This window comes from Bombyx mandarina, chromosome 17, assembly GCF_030267445.1.
Source record: "Bombyx mandarina strain Sakado chromosome 17, ASM3026744v2".
Lineage (NCBI taxonomy): Eukaryota > Metazoa > Arthropoda > Insecta > Lepidoptera > Bombycidae > Bombyx > Bombyx mandarina.
Window position 1 is genome coordinate 2,284,752 of NC_143223.1, and position 19,941 is coordinate 2,304,692.

Consider the following 19,941-nt stretch of genomic DNA (forward strand, 5'->3'; position numbering starts at 1 on the left):
TATATTTTATACATCTATAGTTTCAACTATATGATGCATTGGAAATAGGACAGTCTTACAAGCTTCCTCGCAATGTTTTTCTTAATGTTTAAAACACTCGGTATTCAGTACAGGTAGATACCATAGGAACATAATGTTTCGTCGAAAACTCGTTGGTATGTACAAAGCACGGCTAAAATTCGAACCCCGTGCCCGATATCGGCAGTTCGGCACACTAACTATTCACTAGACAATCGAGGCAATTTCATTAATTCAGGAGTTTTTTCAATCGTTCACTTTGTCACAACACTATTTTTATTTCATCAAAAACTGACAACACAGTAAACGTCAGTTTACTTCGTCTAATAAAAAATCCGACTATAGGTGTCGGCTAGGTCAAAAATAATTTTGTCCAATTTTTCGTTTTGTCCTGCATTTTTATGTATCGAAATCATACTTGTATGGCATAAGGTAGTCGGTTCAAAATAAAAATTCCGACGATCGGATATACCTCTAATACGGTTAATAGCTGAAAGAGGCTTAAATTAAAGTAAATATTTGAAACAATAAAAGACCAAGAGGTCGGTTTTCAGTGTTAAGTGATCACTACGCCCACAGTGGTATTATTATGGAAACGAGACGAGCAGTGTGATTAAAGAGGAAGAAACTGATGATGTCAGGAGATCGAGCAACGCGGCCGAACTCTTTAGTGTTGGATACGCCGGCACCGGAGCGCGAACCTCTGCGCTTCGATGTGCAGTTAGTTGGAGCCCCACCGGAGGTTGAGCAGCTGGTTAATAACATCAAACAGGTAGCCGAAGAATTTTTATATCACTGGAAAACTTTTCCCATTGGTAAGTAACTATAATTATTTAAATTTGTAAAACTGTATGACTATCCATGATTGTTTGATAACATAGATTATTAGTAAATAATAATATATTAGTAAATTATAAATATAAATTATTAGTAAATGATAATTTATTGAAAATTTATCGTTTTGTCATTATTTTGTTATTTAGCAAAAAACTAAACTATTTTAATTTAATGTTTATTAAAAAAAATATCTAGTACACAATATAATTTACATTGAATATAACCATACATTGAATATAATCATTCATTGCTTAATCCAAAGAAATGTATTTCTTTGTTTTGTATGTCCCTAATAATTTTATTGTAGCTATCAATTACTGTCCCATTAAGTTGATGTATTCCAATATTGACCAATTAAGTAACAGGTGTTGTCAGATAAGCGTACAGACCTTCTGATGTTGAGCGGTTACTGTTATTAGAGGATGTCAGCAAATGGGCACAGCCAAGCTGCTCCTCGCTACTAAGTACAAAAAACAGTGTAGTTTAATGTGTAAGGGTAATAAGAGCTCTTCCATTAAGCAATAAAAAGTGTTGATAAGAATGACTGACTGCAATGTACACCATGTACACTGGTGCTAAAACATTAAATTTATTTTTTAGAGAATTTATTCGAAGGTCGTTGAGAACTTGTAGCTCTTGATGGATTTGTCACTTAACGAGTTATTACTCTGTACTCTGATTGACATATTATGCAAGCACTGTGTTTTAGTTTTTCATTGTGCTATTCAGTATTACCTCCAACACGGTTTGGTCCCGGTAACCGTCCATGTGACATCATTATTCCACCTCCTTGCGATGAGGTGGATGCAGCTGCTCTAGATGCTGGACCGGAACCGCAACCTCTGTCGCCCAAACAACTACAATCTATTAGGGAGAAAGGGTAAGTTAAGCCTAATATTCTCATACATAAATAAATTTTTTTTATAAAAAAAAGAACATATACAGATGTGTATTTATGTCATGTTACAAATATTATGTATGTCTAAATTGATTTATTTATTACATACCCAAGTGAATGAGGTCCACCTAATTGGCTGTAGTAGCCCATAGAGATTTACTGTAAATGTCACTATGCATGTACCTTCAGATTTGAAGTCAAGTTCTCAGTTATATAATATAATGACTGTCTCATCTATAAAATTGGAATGCATGACGGCTTTACCACAAATAATGAACAGGGTCATATTATTTACGTATGAGCGCATACAATAATAATTAATGTGTACAGTTATTCAAATGTATAAAATTTGTGTGTTAAATTTTTGTTACAAATGATGTTATCCTTTCATCGCTGGAATCATTGGTGAACATTTGTTAAGTTAATATCAACATTAATAAGGAACAAATTTTATGATAAAAATTTGTATCTACCTGCATGCGGGATTTAAACATTGACATTACTTCATTATTCAATGCAAAGAGTATATAAGTTACATTTTTACTGGTGGTAGGACCTCTTGGTAGTCCGCACGGGTAGGTACCACCACCCCGCCTATTTCCGCCGTGAAGCAGTAATGCGTTTCGGTTCGAAGGGTGGGGTAGCCGTTGTAACTATACTGAGACCTTAGAACTTATATCTCGAGGTGGGTGGCGCGTTTACGTTGTAGATGTCTATGGGCTCCAGTAACCACTTAACACCAGGTGGGCTGTGAGCTCGTCCACCCATCTAAGCAATAAAAAAAAAATTTAATATGATGTGCCCACTATCTTCATTTGTATAAACATTGGAATGAATAACTTATGTAGTTAGAATGAGAGAACCAATGCACTTGTAGAGAACAAATATGGTTTTATGTCATATCCCTCACATGTGAGATAGTTAATATAAGTAATCATAGTTGTTATCAAACAATAAATTCTTTAAAATCTACATAGTGCATGCATAATACTCAATTAAATAAAGAAACAGAAAAAAAATTACAATTGGATTTGACTATCAGAAATGTTAATTATTAAGCTTGTTAAGAAACAAAATCTCTCACCCCTATGCTGTACATTAACTTCAATTAATGTTTTCAAACAGATGACCTTACATTTAAAATAACATTGGTCTTTGCACATAGAACACGCAAACTTACACCTTATCACTTAAGTCATAAGTTTTATAATATTTTGTCAATTATGTTTTCTATACAGAGGAGCTTAGTTTATAAGCCACTTCCTGTCTGTAGTTTCTTTTTTTTTTTTCAATTGTAAAGTCACATTGAACTTTGAATGATCGTGCATGTCTTTGGTTTGTACGTCAAATGAGCTGTGAAAATGGCTTTTGTCCACCAAATCAAAATATCTAAACTGATAGCCGAAAATCGAGTATTTTTTATAAAAAACAATTTAATTCATATATCTCTGGCTATAACGGCCGTCTGGTGTAGTGGTAAGTGACATGGTCACTACACAAGGGGGTTGCGGGTTCGAATCCGGCCAAGGGAAGATATTTGTATGATAAATATAAAGTCTTTTCCAGGGTTATGGATGTATATTAAATATATGTATGTGTATAATAACACAAGTTCTTTACGAACTTATCACGGGACCAGTTAACGTGGCGTGATTGTTAGTAAATATTTATTTATTTATCTCTAAATCGGTTAGATTTAGGGCAGGGTGTTTCATAGTCAAATCAGTCAGAAACGACGTAAATTATACGCCCTTAACGGGAATAGGTCGACTTAACCTTAACTGTAACCTTGTATTAATAGAAAAGACGAAATAGTTCAGTACCCTCTTGTTTGTCAACCCATTGCAACTAACATGTAATGCGAACTTGTGGCTTTAACAGCTTACGGCTTACTCATGTATCATATTATTATGTAACATAAGACTGCAAAAAACAATTATCGAGAGTTGTAAGGCTATATAGGTATAGGTATTATTATTTATTTATTTCTATTATTTCTGGAGAATGGTGAAACATCATCCAGAGAATGATAATGGGATGCGACTCGGGGAGGAAGGCTATTTAGTTTAAGCGACATTTTTGCAACTATACATTAGGGCTATTTAAATAAAAAATTTGGAAAAAATATCCTAATAAAAAACTTCTTCAGCTATTTGAATGCAGTAAACTCAATTGAAGTTCAATTAAAACATCGAACCGTTGATGTTAATATCAGATAAAACGCGCCTTTAATTACAAAGATACATATTGCGTATTAAGCGAATGTCGCTTTCTTTTATTTTTTTATTGCTTAGATGAGTGGACGAGCTTACAGCCCACCTGGTGTTAAACGGTTACTGGAGCCCATAGACATCTACATCGTTAATGCGCCACCCACCTTGAGATATAAGTTCTAAGGTCTCAAGTATAGTTACAACGGCTGCCCCAACCTTCAAACCGAAACGCATTACTGCTTCACGGCAGAAATAGGCGTGGTGGTGGTACCTACCCCCGCGGACTCTTAAGAGTTCCTACCACCAGTAAGTTAAAATCTTAAACCAAATAGCCTTTCACCCCTCGTTAAACAGTTCTTGTGCAGTCTTCAAACCCACTACCGTCTACTTCATATGCGCGCTCAACACGGGCATGCTTAGTTTTTATTCATACAAATTTATTAATATGTAAGTCATATTGATGTTAAAAAACACATTATAACATGAACATTTGGTGTACACATGTTAGTTTTGTTTTTTGTTTTGTTAAACTGTGTGAATTCTTTTCTGTTAGCGTCTCTAGAAATAATTACTGGAGCTGAAAAATATCGTGTTTTTAATAAATACCTTTAATAGTAGCTTGACTTGTATCATTCAAATTATTTGCACACATGTTAATCGATCAGTCTGAATTCATTCATTTTATTACCTGGAAAAAATGTTAAATTAGTTATCTGCCCAAGACCGATATAAAAAATTTGATTCGAGCCCTAGTCGCCCAAAACACGTCATCTCGGATCCTCCCGATCCACTAACGGTGCTTTTAGGTACTTCAAGCACCGGTCACCGTTCTCGTCGAACCCGTCGCTTGCGACGAAGGGCTCGACGAGCAAATTAACTCTCAGACACAGCCCACTGAGTTTCTCGCCGGATCTTCTCAGTGGGTCGCGTTTCCGATCCGGTGTAGATTCTGCGAAGTACGGCTCTTGCTAGGGTTCGTGTTAGCATCGTAGTCAGGTTTGAGCCCCGTAAGCTCACCTACAAACGTTAGGGCGAAGCTGAAATAGCCTCTCAAGGCTATCAGCATAGGTAGGAATAAAAAAATCGGGCCCTACGCCCCAGCAGAGGGTAATAGGAAAGAATGATGATGATGAATTAATCTTTGACTGGCTTTAATGGCTTTAATAAAGCGCATTTTTGGTTATAAATTTAAGTTTATTATTGTTGGGGTTGGTTTACCGCAGCCCAAAACTATGGTTTAAATTTTTTAAATGATTTGAGACCATGACAATAAGACTAAAATTAAATTAAATTTAAAGACTATTTTCATTGTACATTAAATGCGAACCGAATCGTCGTCTAACAATTAATTTTACATTAGAAGATAATTAATAATAGTCGAACGCGGAAATACTTTTCTGACGCGAAATTTTACTTTTGGGAAACATTGTCTAATTAAAAATATTAGTAGTCGAAATTCAACTATAATGATTTTAAATTATAAGTTTGAACATTATTAAGGTTCTATTGTCAAAGATTTATTATACTTCTATAATCACAGATTTCGACTCCACTATAGACAAATAAATATAAAGATAAACAATACCTATTAACCTATTCTCAATTTGACCACAGACTTTAAGCAATAACAATAGTTTGACAATAAACAAAGGGTATATATGTGTGTGTGTATGTCAAATACATGGTAGTGTGTGTAATGTTTTTTTTATTAATTTAATGTATTATTAACGCATAATTTAAAAAAAATATTAGCTTTCTGCACTCCTTCTCTATATTCTTTATAAGTCGTCGTGGCCTAAAGGATAAGACGTCCGGTGCATTCGTATCTAGCGTTGCACCGATGTTCGAATCCCGCAGGCGGGTACCAATTTTTCTAATGAAATACGTACTTAACAATTGTTCACGATTGACTTCCACGGTGAAGGAATAACATCGTGTAATAAAAATCAAACCCGCAAAATTATAATTTGCGTAGTTACTGGTGGTAGGACCTCTTGTGAGTCCGCGCGGGTTGGTACCACCGCCCTGCCTATTTCTGCCGTGAAGCAGTAATGCGTTTCGGTTTGAAGGGTGGGGCAGCCGTTGTAACTTAGTTGAGACCTTAGAACTTATATCTCAAGGTGGGTGGCGCATTTACGTTGTAGATGTCTATGGGATCCAGTAACCATTTAACATCAGGTGGGCTGTGAGTTCGTCCACCCATCTAAGCAATAAAAAAAAAAAAAAAAAGTGTGAGAAATTTCATACTTCTCCGTCTGCGCAATTTCCGTAAAAAGAGGTACAAAGTTTTTACCTTCACGTATTAAAAATATGACTGTCGTTTTGTTAACGATTGAAAGTCGATCCTCTCCTTCTTTCCAAATTGACAAAAGATAAAAAAAACAGTTTAAAACACTTCAAGTGATATCTTCCTTGTAGGGAGTTCGAAGTACCTTCCCGTCACTTTCCTGGTCAAACGCACGTGTGGCGAGTGGCGGGCTGGTTGCAGCGCGGTAAGGTCCGAGCCCAAGAGGAACTCTACCGACACGTGGCGAGGGCGTTGGCGCTGATCGTGGTAGTCGCCAGGGACCGACTTGTCAAAGATGAACCGCTTTCTGTACGAGCGGGGATCAAATCGCTTCTGGCCGGCTTGCACAGGTCAGTAAGGCTGGGTTTCCATCAAAGATATGTGAGGATGGGTAGCTAGGGATGTGTTTGTTAAGAACCAATAGAATCGCTTCGTTTACCTTATGAAAAGAGTAGCAATAAGTTTTATTCTGATGAAATTTTTTTAATATGTTTCTTGAGTTCTGAGCAAATCACAACCATCATGCCCACCTCTGTTACGGGCCAATATCATCTTTAAAGTTTTATAAATAAGATCGGAATAAGAGCGGATCGCTTGAAACTTCTGGATCTACGGAGGAACTGCGGTTCTCTCTGTGTTTTGTATCGTATGTTCAATGGGGAATTCTCAGCAATTAATTATTTTGGCTTTGGAATGAGCTCCCATCCACGGTGTTTCCCGAGCGCTGTGACATGTCCTTCTTCAAACGAGGCTTGTGGAGAGTACTTAATGGTGGGCAGCGCCTTGGCTCTGCCCCTGGCATTCCTGACGTCCATGGGCGATGGTAACCCATTACCATCAGGTGGGCAATAAAATAAAATAAAAAATGATCGTTATTTCAATGAGAGTTTATTGTCTTGATTCGGAAGGGAATAAAGAATCTTAAAATAAAATTGATTTTATCGCTCCTTCGTATCCTCGGTGTGGCTGATACCATTCGGTACTGCTTACGATGTCGACCGTAAAGTCGCGTAGCCATTTGTGGCTATAAAAATGAACATTCCATTTGCAGGTTATTGGATCTGGCCATTGGGATGCCATCAATGGAGGCCCGGGATCTCGATAAGAAGATACGCGAGGAAAGATCACGATATCTGGTGGCAGAGTTGATATGCAAGGTACAGTTATAATTACCCTGAATTATTTAACAAAAAAATATCAAATGAATGGATCCTCCGTTAGACTAGAGAGATTACTATTATCTTATTCCAAAAATACAGATCGACGTAAAGTAATAACATATAATAAGAAAGTCGACAATTAACATGGGTGCTTTAAATTATTTTACTTTGACTTTTTATTTATTGCCCTTGTACCAATTTTTTCCATGAAATACGTACTTAACAATGTTCACGATTGATTTCCATGGTGAAGGAATAACATCCTGCTATAAAAATCAAACCTGCAAAATTATAATTTGCGTAATTACTCCCGTGGGGACGTCATGTGAGTCCCCACGGGTTGATACCACCACCTCTTTCTGCCCTGAAGCAGTAATGCGTTTCGGTTTGAAGGGCGGGGCAACAGTTGCACTGTTAAAAGCGAGACCTTAAAACTCATGTCTCAAGATGGGTGGCGGCATTTGCGTTATAGATGTCTATGGGTCCCGTAAACCACTTAACACCACGCCTAGAGCTCGTCCACCTAATTAAGCGATAAAAAAATAAAAAGGAGTTTACGAACGAATTACTCGGTCAATGGTATTGTGTAATAATATCGAAATTCGGTTTTTTTTTTTCCTACCTAAGCTGGTAGCCTGGAGCGGCTATTCCAGCGTAACCGTAACTAGTAGGTGAGCTCACGGGGCTCAAACCTGACGACGATGCTAACACGAACCCTAGCAAGAGCAGTGCTTCGCAGAATCTACCACCGGATCGGAAACGCGACCCACTGAGAAGATCCGGCGAGAAACTCAGTGGGCTGTGTCTGAGAGTTAGTTTACTCGTCGAGCCCTTCGTCGCAAGCGACGGGTTCGACGAGAACGATGACCGGTGCTTGAAGTACCTAAGAGCACTGTTAGTGGATCGGGAGGATCCGAGATGACGTGATCGCTTATATACCAGGCCGTGAAACCGCTTGGGGGTATACCATACCGTGAAACCGCTTGGGGGTGGCCGTTTCACCTAATTCTACCGCTGTGCTGGTTAACGTATAGACTAAGGGGATATTTTGGGGACACCATCGGTACTATGGTGTAACTATACTGAGACCTTAGAACTTATATCTCAAGGTGGATGGCACATTTACGTTGTAGATGTCTATGGGCTTCAGTAACCACTTAACACCAGGTGGGCTGTGAGCTCGTCCACCCATTTAAGCAATAAAAAAAAACGTGACTTCTGCTTCGTGATGGTGTTAACATGTGGTACGTGTGCTCGGTCAGCCGGAGCAACAGGAGGACGTGACGGCCTTGGCGGGCTGGGTGTGGCGAGCCTTACGCCGCGCCGCCGCTGAGAAGTGCGCCCCCCGCTGCCCCCCGCCCGTCCCCACGCTCTACACCACGCCCCAACACACGCAGGTACCGTCCCCCCCCACGCACCTCTCCCGGGCCCCTCATAATATACATATAATTTATATGCAGTATTTAAGAATCAATAAACAATAAAATACTTAATTGTGTTTTCTGGGATATATTAAGAAAACACATTTAAAGCCTAATCTCTTTTAAATTTTATATTAAAAATTAACCAGTATTAATAAATTATACAGAATTTAACTCTTTTTACTCAATGACAGAACTTTACTCAATGACCCTGAATGACTAGATTTTTAAACTAAAAAGTTTTAAATAATGAAGGATTTTCTTTACGTACACATTATCTTTTTAAACAAACATTACATCAATAAAATACATTGAAACATAGGTGCGTTAACACAAAGGCAAATCGTGAACTTAAATTAACTTTTTCCTGTGTTATTCTTACGGGAAATCGAAAAGTGCGAAGCGGACATTTCTAATATTAATATTAAGGTCTCCTATTTTTAGAGGCCTATTTTGGCATCTAAACGAAATTTTTTACCTGGATTCCGAGAAAAAAAAAATTTTTTTTTTTTGAGTCGCCCTTCTATTTACACTCAATTTTAATAATAGGACTAGTATTTTGTTACTTGATAATAATAAATAAGTATATGGGATGCAGGTCGACCTGCGTCTGTACCGTCGCGAGGTGATGAGGAGTGCCCTGGGTCCGCTGCAGGCCGTGCTGGAGCGCGAGGCCCGCGGCTGGTTCCTGCACTTCCGGGAACAACAGGCCGCCCATCTCGCGCGGGAGAAGATGCCCCTGAAGGATATCGAGGAGGTTAGTCATCGTGATTAACGGCCTCTTCTAAGCAACTAATTAACGATTTCATATACCTCTTTATTGCGCTAGGTCGGTCAATGACCTCACGACCCACTTCGCAGCAAGTGTCCAAGTTCGTAACGAAAATTACAACTCCCTAACTAAAGGATAAGTGGCGATTGCTCGTGAGGCGCATAACATCTGCCCACAACAATGATGCTGGATGACGACCACGACCGCTCTGACAAGAGTGATACGACATACGAGAAAGGATAAGACGTCCAGTACGCTCGTATCGCAAATCCCGCACTCAGATACAATTTTTACCTGTTTCTGCCGCGAACGCTGTGATGAGTTCCGGCAGGAGGTAGGGGAGGGGGTTGTGCTATATATGTACAAGGGCCCCCAAGACGGAGGCGCGTCCTGTCCTTGTGAAACTGGAAAGGCCTCCGGGCCACCAGTAAACACTCAATCATAAAAAAAGATGGAGAGGCATTCCCGATCCTGCGGACCGAATGGTAAACAGTCGACGTCGCCCTAAACACGCCATTACGGATCTTCCCGATCCACTAACGGTGCTTTTAGGTACCTCAAGCGCCAGTCAACGTTCTCGTCGAACCCGTCGCTTGCGACGAAGGACTCGGCGAGCAAATTAACCACAGACACCGCCTACTGAGTTTCTCGCCGGATCTTCTCAGTGCGTTACGTCCCGATCCGGTTGCATATCCTGCGGAGCATTGCTCTTGCTAGGGTTAGTGTTAGCAACAACGTCAGGCTTGAGCCCCGTGAGCTCATCTACTAGTTAAAGCTACGGTGAAATGGTCTCTCAAGACCATTAGCTTAGATAAAAAAAAACCATTGAAATACCTATTTAATTCATGTTCACGAATGTCTTCTACAATGAAGGTCGTAAAAGTATCGTGTAATAAAAATCAAACAAAGGAAAAAGATATAAATTCCCAATCTCCCTGTTATTGCCGCGAATGCAGCGATGAGTTCCGGTTGGGGGTAGAGGGAGGGGGTTCGTGCTATATATGTACAAGGACTCCCGAGGTGGAGGCGCATTCCCGATTCTGCGGAACGAATGGTAAACAGTCGACGTCGCCATAAACACGTCATTTCTGGTCCTCCCGATCCACTAACGGCGCTTTTGGTACCCCAAGCACCGGTCATCGTTCTCGTCGAACCCGAAAGGCTTGGCGAGCAAATTAACCCACAAACACAGCCTACTGAGTTTTTCGCCGGATCTTCTGAATGGGTCACGTGTCAGATTCTGCGAAACACTGCTCTTGTTAGGGTTAGTGTCAGGTTTCAGCCCCGTGAGCTGACCTACTTATTAGGTTACGCTGACATAGCCTCTCAAGGCTATCAGCTTAGGTAGGGGGAAAAAAAGACGGAAGCGGGCCCGTGTGTAGCGAGTGGCCGGCAGGCGGTGCGCGAGTGCGGCATGCGCGAGTACGTGTCGCGCGTGTGCGGCGCCGTGCGGGCGAGCGACGCGCTGCGGGCGCTGGGCCCCGGCCTGCCCGAGCTGCTGGTGGCGCAGCTGCGGGCGCACCTCGCGCTGCACAGGTACTCCTCACTCGTCTAAATCTAAAATAACGTTACATATAACCTCCAAACTCAGTCAATCGATTCTTAAATCTTAATTGTCCAGATTATAAATTGTTTTTATATATGAAATTTTCTTTCATATCCGAGTTTTATAAACATACAAACGTTCACATTTTTAATATCAGTATCCATCACTAAAATTAACTTAAAGAAATAATTAGAATCATAATGTCGTTGATTATTGCTAATTTTGTCGGAAACTACATTGATATCTTACATGTTAAGTTTTAAATGATAATGACAGTTTATTTATTTAGAGCCGAAGAAGGCGTCTGCAAAAAGATCGAGGCGGGTCTTGCGGCGGCCGAGGCGAGGATCCGCGCCTCCCACCCGATCCTGTCCCGGGCCGACTCGTGGAGGAACGAGAAGCTGGCGGCGGCGGCGCGGCGGCTCCGGGACGAGTGCCGCTGGACCGCGCTCGAGGACGCCGCCGCCGCCATGCAGGCGCACAAGCTGCACCAGCACCGGTACTTCCTGCTGCGGGACCTGGCCTTCCAGCGGGACCGGGAGCCCTTGTTGATGAAGGTAACACTGCGCGCTCTACACGACGTGTAGGCAGCGGCTTGGCTCTGCTCCTGGCATTGCTGAAGTCCATGGGCGACGGTAACCATTCACCATCAGGTGGGCCGTGTGTTCGTCTGCTTACAAGGGCAATAAAAAAATAATATATCGTTTATTGCATATAGAAGAGCGCAAGCCTATGGTTTGTTTTGTGAAGTCATGGCGTAACACCCGGGTGCGGCAAAGTTTTTTTTTTATTCATCATTAGAGCCATACATACCCATATTAGATTAAGTCGGCAGGGGTGCGGTAAGGTTCAACATCTAGAAACGTCCGTCGATTTCATCCCGCGCTATCTGTATGGGCCCCACGTATGACGGCAGAAGTAATGCGAGAGTGTAGTGAGAGCGGCGGCGTGACGCAGGAGCTGCGCGCGGCTCGGACGGCGCGGCGCTCGTGGCAGTGGGCGCGGCGCGTGTGGCGGCCGGCGCGCTGGGCCGTGGTGCGACACTGCCGCGGCCGCGCCGAGCGCGTGCGCACCGCCGTGGCCGCCCGCGCGCCCGCCGCGCCGCCCCGCGCCCGCCCGCCCGCCGCGCCGCCAGTGTTCCTGCTGCGGAGGGACGCCGTCTCCACCACCTCCACGCGCTGGCCGGCCTGGAGACTGCTCAACCTCGCCTATAGGTACGCACACTGACACTCAAACACACGATCCGGTATGGTGAATTGTAAATATAATATATAATTACAAACTGAGGCAGTAAGTAGGATGTATGGTCACCCAAGAGATTTATATCACCCACTTAACACCAGGTGGGCTGTGAGCACGTACACCCATCTAAGCAATAATAAAAAAATTACATGTGTGCAATTCACACGTGTTAGAAGTGAAACCTTCAAAAATTAAAATACAATTATCCTAAATGTTCGCCCTCTGTGAATTGATATTTTAACTTCACCTATATCCTAAATTAAAATTCACTACAAGAGGTTTCATACACACGTTAGTATTAAAACATCTCATAGATGGCGCTGTATTAAAAATAAAATACTTTATACGTATGTTTTAAAGTATGTAGGAACTGAGCATTCTGTCTCACTTTTTCTCTCGATCTTTCTCACTTGCTTGCTCCCTACTCTCACTCCATGGCTAGTTGCTTCATGCTACGTTCGCCCTGTCTTACTCTGTCTCGATCGCTCTCTCTCTTTTTCGACACTTCCGTTGTATACCTGCGTGACGTTACATCTGTAAAAATTTTACCCACATGCGCCTAAAGAAGTTTCACTTCAAAAAAACAAAAAACAAATACTATGCTACCGGAATCTGTTGAATACGCTTCAAGTATCTTACCACAGCACTACTTTACGATAGTGATGGGGTAATAATGAGTAGTGTCTGTACAGAATATGGTGCTGGAGCTGGAACCTGGTGTACGTGCTGGGCGTGGTGGTGCCGTGGTGCTCCCCGCTGTCGCTGCGAGCGCTGGTCTGCGTCAAACCGTACACGCCGGAGCTAGAGGTCTCCCAGGTGAACGTCTTCTAACTACATACTATATCCGTTTTTAGCGTATTCGTGCTTTTGGTAATTATTACTTTGTATGTCAGAGTGAATTCAAACAAAGATAAGTTAAAATTTACGCTATTTATTTATTTATTTATCGTTATATACGGTACGCTTGCTGAACACTGATTTAGAAGGTTCTTATACAATATAATATAATGCGACTGTCTTACGTTATAATGGATACATTGGTGGCAATATATTATATGGTGGTACTACACATGCATGATAAGCTAACTTCCACCGGCACATCATATCATGGCCATCATATTATAAATGTGAAAGTGTGGTTGTTTGTCCTTTTTTCAGGTACTGGATTAACATATATTTTTAAAAGATGTAGTATGTGGTCGGGAGAGTGACGTAGGGTACATTTTATCCCGAAAAAACATTAGTTTTTATATAAAATCACACTAAAAAACAGTTTTCAACAAGGTCCTAACAGACTTTGCCCCTCGAACTCTTGGTTTTAATCGGCTCGTTTCAATTCTACCGTTATCTAGACTGTGGATGACTAAGGGTTAATATTCCTTTGAGCGGCCACCGTTGATAGATCGACTCTCTATTGCATATAAAGTGCTGAGCGTCGGATATGTTTTTCAATAACTTAATAACGTTTTTAATTAACCATTTTAACATTATTTTGCTTTGAATTTAGCATTGAATTCTTTAATTTAAACTTTTAATGCGTTTTCTTTTTTTCAAAAATTCTTTAGCAAATTCTGCAAAATATGTGAAAATAAGTTCAACACTAAAAAGGATATATTTATGTATATAGGTGAATGGAGTTTTATATCCGAAGAAGAGCAGCGAAACCCACACGATGTGTTCACGGCTGCTGGCGCTGTGGAGGCACGTGTCCAAACAGCGCACGAAGTTCGAAACCGAACCGGACACGGGTGAGTCCACACGCACTAGCTCGGTGTTGGAACAGACGTTGGGCGGGGGGCGGGGCGGGGCGTTGGGGGGGGGTCGCTCCTCTCCATAGTATAATTGAGACTGTGGCCCAAGTCTAAAGCTAAGTGGTGATATTCATTGCGTTACTGTTGTCTGTGGACTCAGGTAACAATTAACCACCAGGGGGCGGTAGCTCGTTCAACTGTTTGAAAAAAATATAATGTTCCTAATATGTCTTAGTCGGTTTTGGCCTTTTACATATAATACAAATACCAATCACAACGCAGTATGATCTCATATCGCACTTTCAGAATTGACGTGGCTTAATCCAAAATTGTTATTTTTTAGTAAACGCCAAAAATGTAATTGAAGAATTGTCATTTTTTTTAGTTTTTCGATTACGATACTTTAAGTTAACCGCTTGATTTAAAAGAGACCGAAGGAGAAAGTTTTGCCTTTTTTGGAGTAAAAGAGACTGTTTTTAATTTTAATAAATTCATAGAATCTTTGCTCATAGGTCGTTCGAAATATAAAATTCATTTTCTTAAAGTTTTTAGTTAACTTCTTAGGTTTTAGTCACTTCAATTCTCTAAACGTGTGATATGTGGTTAATTGTTGTATTTTAGTGTACCTATATTATAAAGAGTATTATTGTATATAGTAATAATATAAGCGCTATTGGATTTCTTATCAGTTCCTTTGTGTGATTTCGACTGTCAGGCCTACTGGGCAAGGGCTTGAGTCGGTGGGCGCACCGCGTGTGGTGGTACGGCGTGGTGGGGGGCGGCGGGTCGGCGGCGCTGCTGGTGGTGTTCCCGGTGTGCGCGCTGGCGGTGTCGGCGGCGGCGGTGCTGCTGGCGCTGGCGGCCCCGCTGTGGACGCCGCCGCTGGCGCTGGCCGCGCACGTGGCGCACGCCGTGCTCTACGACGCCGACTCGCCCGACCCAGCACTCAACAGGTGCGCTGTGCCCTGCACGCTAATATGTTAACTTGCTGAACGTGTAGCGTACAATACTGGCAACACTGGCACATCAAGCCGCTCAATCCAAACTTCTTAGCGCGAGGAGTGAAGTTGTGTGATTTGTTTTAGTTTGTCTATTTAGTGTTTCTTCAGGTTTAAATGTGTAATAACGGTGGTTTATTAAATGTTTAGTATCTGTGTAAATGCACAAATGTGGGAAAATGAAACAAAGCCGCTGGACGTAGCTTCTCGGGATCCTCCAAAATGTCAAATGAAAAAGTGAATGACCACCATTGTCTTCCTTTTCATGCCATGTTTCATATAAAAAAGTTTTTATTAGAATTAAAATATGACTTGACCTAAAGGTCTTAGTTACCATGTCATAAAATTCCTTTAAAAAAATGCAATACATTCAATATAATATAATAGATTTATTAAGTAGCGATTAAACAAATAGTACATATTAAATCTGCTTAACCCTGTAGCCGAATCCCGGTACTGTGTGCAGGTGGTGTCCGCTGCTGGAGGTGGTGCTGTGGCGAGTAGCAGTGCTGGGCGTGCTGCAGCCCGCCGCCGCGCTGCTCACGGCGCTGCTGCTCTGTCCGCTGGCTGCTGCTGTCCTGCTCGTCGGTGAGCACATCCAACCCCCCTCCCCACCTTCTTCTTATCGGCCCACAGACGTCCACTGCTGGACATAGGCCTCCCCCAAGCCTCGCCACAAAAACCGGTCCTGCGCTGCATGCATCCAGCGGATCCCCGCGAACCTCAATAGATCGTCTATCCATCTTGTGGGAGGTCTACCCACGCTACGTCTTCCGGTATGCGGTCGCCACTCAAGAAGTTTCTGGCCCCAACGACCATCCGTTCTACGAGCAATGTTTTCTACCCACTGCCACTTCAACGTCGCAATCCCGTCATATCAATCAATATAATCAATCCACCTACCTCCTTATATTATTACGTAGTGACACTGTTACATAAGCTTTACTGTACATTTAAAATATTTACAGAAAATGTCACTCGGTGTTTAAGCGTATCTGATTGAAATTATAAAGGATTTGTTTCTTTTTTCATTTACCCAAGAAAAAAAGGACAGTCCATTGGACCAGTTCCAATGAAACGTTTCAGGTTTAGGATTCAAAATATTATAAATACATATTCGAATTGAATATCCCCATAGTGCCGCTACAGGTCGCTCTGTCGGACTACCGCTAGTGGATAGTATAGAGTGTGAGTGTGCCGCGGCAGGCGGCGTGGCGTGGTGGGGCGCGCGCGGCGTGTGGGAGAGCGTGGCGTGGCGCGGCGTGGCGGCGCGGCGCGCGCGGGTGCCGGCGCACGACTCCGCCTTCTGCCGGCGCGTGCGCGGGCCCGGCCTGCACGCGCGCGTCTACTACCAGCTTACGTAATACACATACTCATTTTTCTTTTCGCCACCTATTTGCTGGTAGCCTAAGGGGCCGTTCCAGCTACGCCCAGACGGGTAGGTGAGCTCACGGGCTCAACCTGTGAGAGAACTAGCCCTAGCAAGAGCAGCGCTTCGCAGAATTTACTACAGGATCGAAGTCGTGGCCCACTGAGAAACTCAAAGGACCGTGTCTATGGATTAGTTCGCTCGTCTAAATTTTCACCGTAATCGACTAGTTCGACGAGGTCGGTGACCGGTGCTCGAAGAGACTTAAAGTAACGAGGGTGGACCCGGGGGATCCGAGAAGATATGCTTCGGGCGGTAGCGGCTTTGCGTTGCCCTGTCGCTTGAGTTGGATAAGTACTAAGCGGCAGCTACGATAGGGGGTTATCGTATTGCGCCGCTTTGTCAAAGTAGTGCTCTGACGCTACCTTAAGATATTTACATATCAGGGTGCCCTCATTGTTTACTCAATTTGATGTTCAAACAAACCGTAGAATAAGTAGAAATATATATAAAGCGTTCGTTGGGCAAACGTACTCGTTGTACATCTGATGATTAGTGGTTACTAGAGCTCATAGACATCGACAAATGTCGCTACCCCCCTCGGACTGCGACGGGTCCGTGGCGGCGGGTGTGTGGTGCGGGTGCGAGGTGCGTGCGTGCGCGCAGGTGCACGCAGGCGGCGGCGGCGGTGTGCGCGCGCGCCGAGCTGGAGGCGCTGGGTCGCTGGGCGGCGGACACGGAGCGCGCCATCGAGCGTCCGCTCAGGGACTTCGAACACTTCGTGGACGCCTGCTTCGGGCCCTTCTCTGTACAAATAGCCAAGGTACGGATTCTGTACTTGGACACTTGAGAAAATTAATTGTACACGCGCTTTGAATATAATAACCTTACCTGTTTCTATTTATCATCTATTTGACGGAATCTTTCAACATAATTTTCAGCAACTTCGAAATGTCCCAATAACTCGAATGATTGCTCTCAGAACAGGTACTGACGACAACGCAATAATTTTATTACTTATTAATATCCTGACCAGAATGAGCGGATAAAAAAAATACATTTTTCAGTTCGACTCGCTATCTAAGCGAGCGATTTTCAGTTTTTTTTTTCAGAGATCAAGTGCTATGCAGAATAATACTCATACTTATAAAATGCCACATCTGAATCACTCGAAATCTTAATATTTTTAAATTTTCACACTGCTATCGAAAGGCACTATGGTTTGGCGAATGTTACGTTGCGTCAAGGAGCGTTAGGCTCATCTAATCAATTTGTGTGACATGAAAAGAGCGCGACGTTAAAACCGCGACGCTATAACGCTAAGTACGCGTTCTGTTTGACGAGGCCTTTACCGCGTGTTGTGGACAGCGCGGCGCGTACCGGCAGCTGGAGCGCGAGTGCGGGTCGCTGGCGGGCTCGCTGCGGGACAAGGTGGCGGCGCGGCGCCGGGAGCTGGCGCTGCCGCTGTCGGACGCGGCGCGGGCGCGGGCGCGGCTCTCCCCGCGGGACCTCAGGGTAACCGGCGCACTCTCCTCTAGCCATAGAACATTTCACAAGTAGTATGTCGTCGCTGCCAAACCAAAATCTGCTAGGTGTAAAAACAATTTTAAATTAACAAGTAAAATATTTTCGTATAAAATTTTGTATGAAGGTGAATTTTTAAGGATTTTTTTCCTTCTTCAAAAGAGGCTTGTGGAGAATATTATGCGATGGGCAGCGGCTTGGTTCTGCCCCTGACATTGCTGAAGTCCATGGGCGACGGTAACCACTCACCATCAGATGGGCCGTATGCTCGTCTGCCTGCAAGGGCAATAAAAAAAAAGAACTATATGAAATGAAAGCTATAGATAAATTTTAAAGCTATAGACACATAATAGTTTTTTTATACGGTAGATAGGGCTGTGAACTATATATTTTTTTTATATATAGATAGATGCCTATTGTAATTTAATGTTGATTTAGATGTGTATGTAAGTGATGGATTCTTGTTATTAGATAATAAATAAATTGAATTCAATTGAATTAGTAATCATTTGATTTTTATTACATGATGCTATGATATCTACATCGTGGAAGAAATACTTAGACACGATATTGTGTTTAAAAAAAAAAACAAAAGCACCTGACTGTGGGTATTGGATAGTCCCCGGCGCAGTCGCGTCGCGTGCTTTGCGGGCGCCGGACGTGTCCACTGTCTCGCTATAACCTCGTTGTCGTGCGCAGCGGGCGATCGAAGCGTCGGCTGCGGAGCTGAGCGCGCTGTGGCGGCGGGAGGCGCGCGAGGAGTCGTGGTGGGCGCAGCGCGGCCTGGCGCCCGACGACTGGCACGGGCTCGCCGCCAACATGCTCGTCGAGGTAGGTCTCGATATACTGGTGCCGCACTACTAGGAGTACTAGGAGTCCGCACGGGTGGGGACCGCCATTCAGAAGTCGTCGTGGCCTAAAAGAAAAGACGTCCGGTGTATTCGTGTGTAGCGATGTACATGCGTGTAATTAAAATCAAACCCGCAAAATTATAATTACTGGTGGTAGGACCTCTTGCGAGTCCGCACGGGTAGGTACGACACTCCGTCTATTTCTGCCGTGAAGCAGTAATGCGTTTCGGTCTGAAGTGGGAACAGTCGTTGTACTGTTAAAAGTGAGACCTTAGAACTCTTAAGGTGGGTGGCGGCATTTACGTTGTAAATGTCTAGGGGCTCTGCTAACCACTTAACGTCAGGTGGGCCGTGAGCTCGTCCACCCAACCAAACTGCCCCCTTCTGCCACGGAGCATGTCGATCTGATGTCTTAAGGAGATTAATGTATTCGCTAGTATTCTATTAGTAACATAAAGTTTTGTGAAGTTTTGGCTCCGGTAGCTCGGCTGATGTGTAAGTGCCCTAACGTATGTGACGTCCAGGTGTTCGACGCGGAGACGGTGGTGGCGCTGCAGGACGGCGAAGCGCGGCTGCCGCTGGAGGGCAGCGAGGGGGCGCCCCCGCCCGACGTGCTGCCCCACCACGACCACGACCAGCCCGCCGACTGCCCATGTAATTATACTGCTAGCGGACTTTGGAGCCAATCGACTGTATTACGATTCAAAACTAAATACAACTGGAATGGTCTACCGTGAATGGCACCACTGGCTCGTAGGAAACATTACTGGAATGCCACCTTTCGTGCGTTAGTCGTAAACCAAAAATTGTTCTCGAACTTTAGACATCAGCAATGCAAAGCTTAGACATTCATCGATCGCCTCTAGTTAAATCCAATTCAAAATACTTCAAGTTTCGTAAAATTTATAATCTTTTAGGCGGGAACGCGAGGAGTGAAGTGTGATTTGTTTTATTTTGTCTATTTAGTGTTTCTTCGGGTTTGAATGTGTAATAACGGTGGTTTATTTACTGTTTAGTATCTGTGAAAGTGCACTAATGTGGGAAAAAGCCACTG

General features: G+C 43.1%; 1 protein-coding gene across 1 annotated transcript in view; it reads left to right on the plus strand.

The window, feature by feature from the left end:
• The first annotated feature begins 389 nt into the window (after nt 1-389).
• Nucleotides 390-19,941, plus strand: part of LOC114241316 (uncharacterized) — a 31,171-nt gene continuing 11,619 nt past the window's right edge. The window contains exons 1-18 of the mRNA XM_089734248.1: nt 390-833; nt 1,585-1,735; nt 6,385-6,603; nt 7,305-7,410; nt 8,676-8,810; nt 9,433-9,591; nt 11,003-11,142; nt 11,442-11,709; nt 12,110-12,366; nt 13,087-13,210; nt 14,022-14,142; nt 14,861-15,098; nt 15,610-15,731; nt 16,350-16,503; nt 17,179-17,335; nt 17,881-18,027; nt 18,736-18,867; nt 19,412-19,541. Of these exons, the coding sequence (XP_089590374.1) occupies nt 650-833; nt 1,585-1,735; nt 6,385-6,603; nt 7,305-7,410; nt 8,676-8,810; nt 9,433-9,591; nt 11,003-11,142; nt 11,442-11,709; nt 12,110-12,366; nt 13,087-13,210; nt 14,022-14,142; nt 14,861-15,098; nt 15,610-15,731; nt 16,350-16,503; nt 17,179-17,335; nt 17,881-18,027; nt 18,736-18,867; nt 19,412-19,541 (2,944 nt within the window). The 5' untranslated portion in view covers nt 390-649. The remainder of the gene's footprint in view (nt 834-1,584; nt 1,736-6,384; nt 6,604-7,304; nt 7,411-8,675; nt 8,811-9,432; nt 9,592-11,002; nt 11,143-11,441; nt 11,710-12,109; nt 12,367-13,086; nt 13,211-14,021; nt 14,143-14,860; nt 15,099-15,609; nt 15,732-16,349; nt 16,504-17,178; nt 17,336-17,880; nt 18,028-18,735; nt 18,868-19,411; nt 19,542-19,941) is intronic.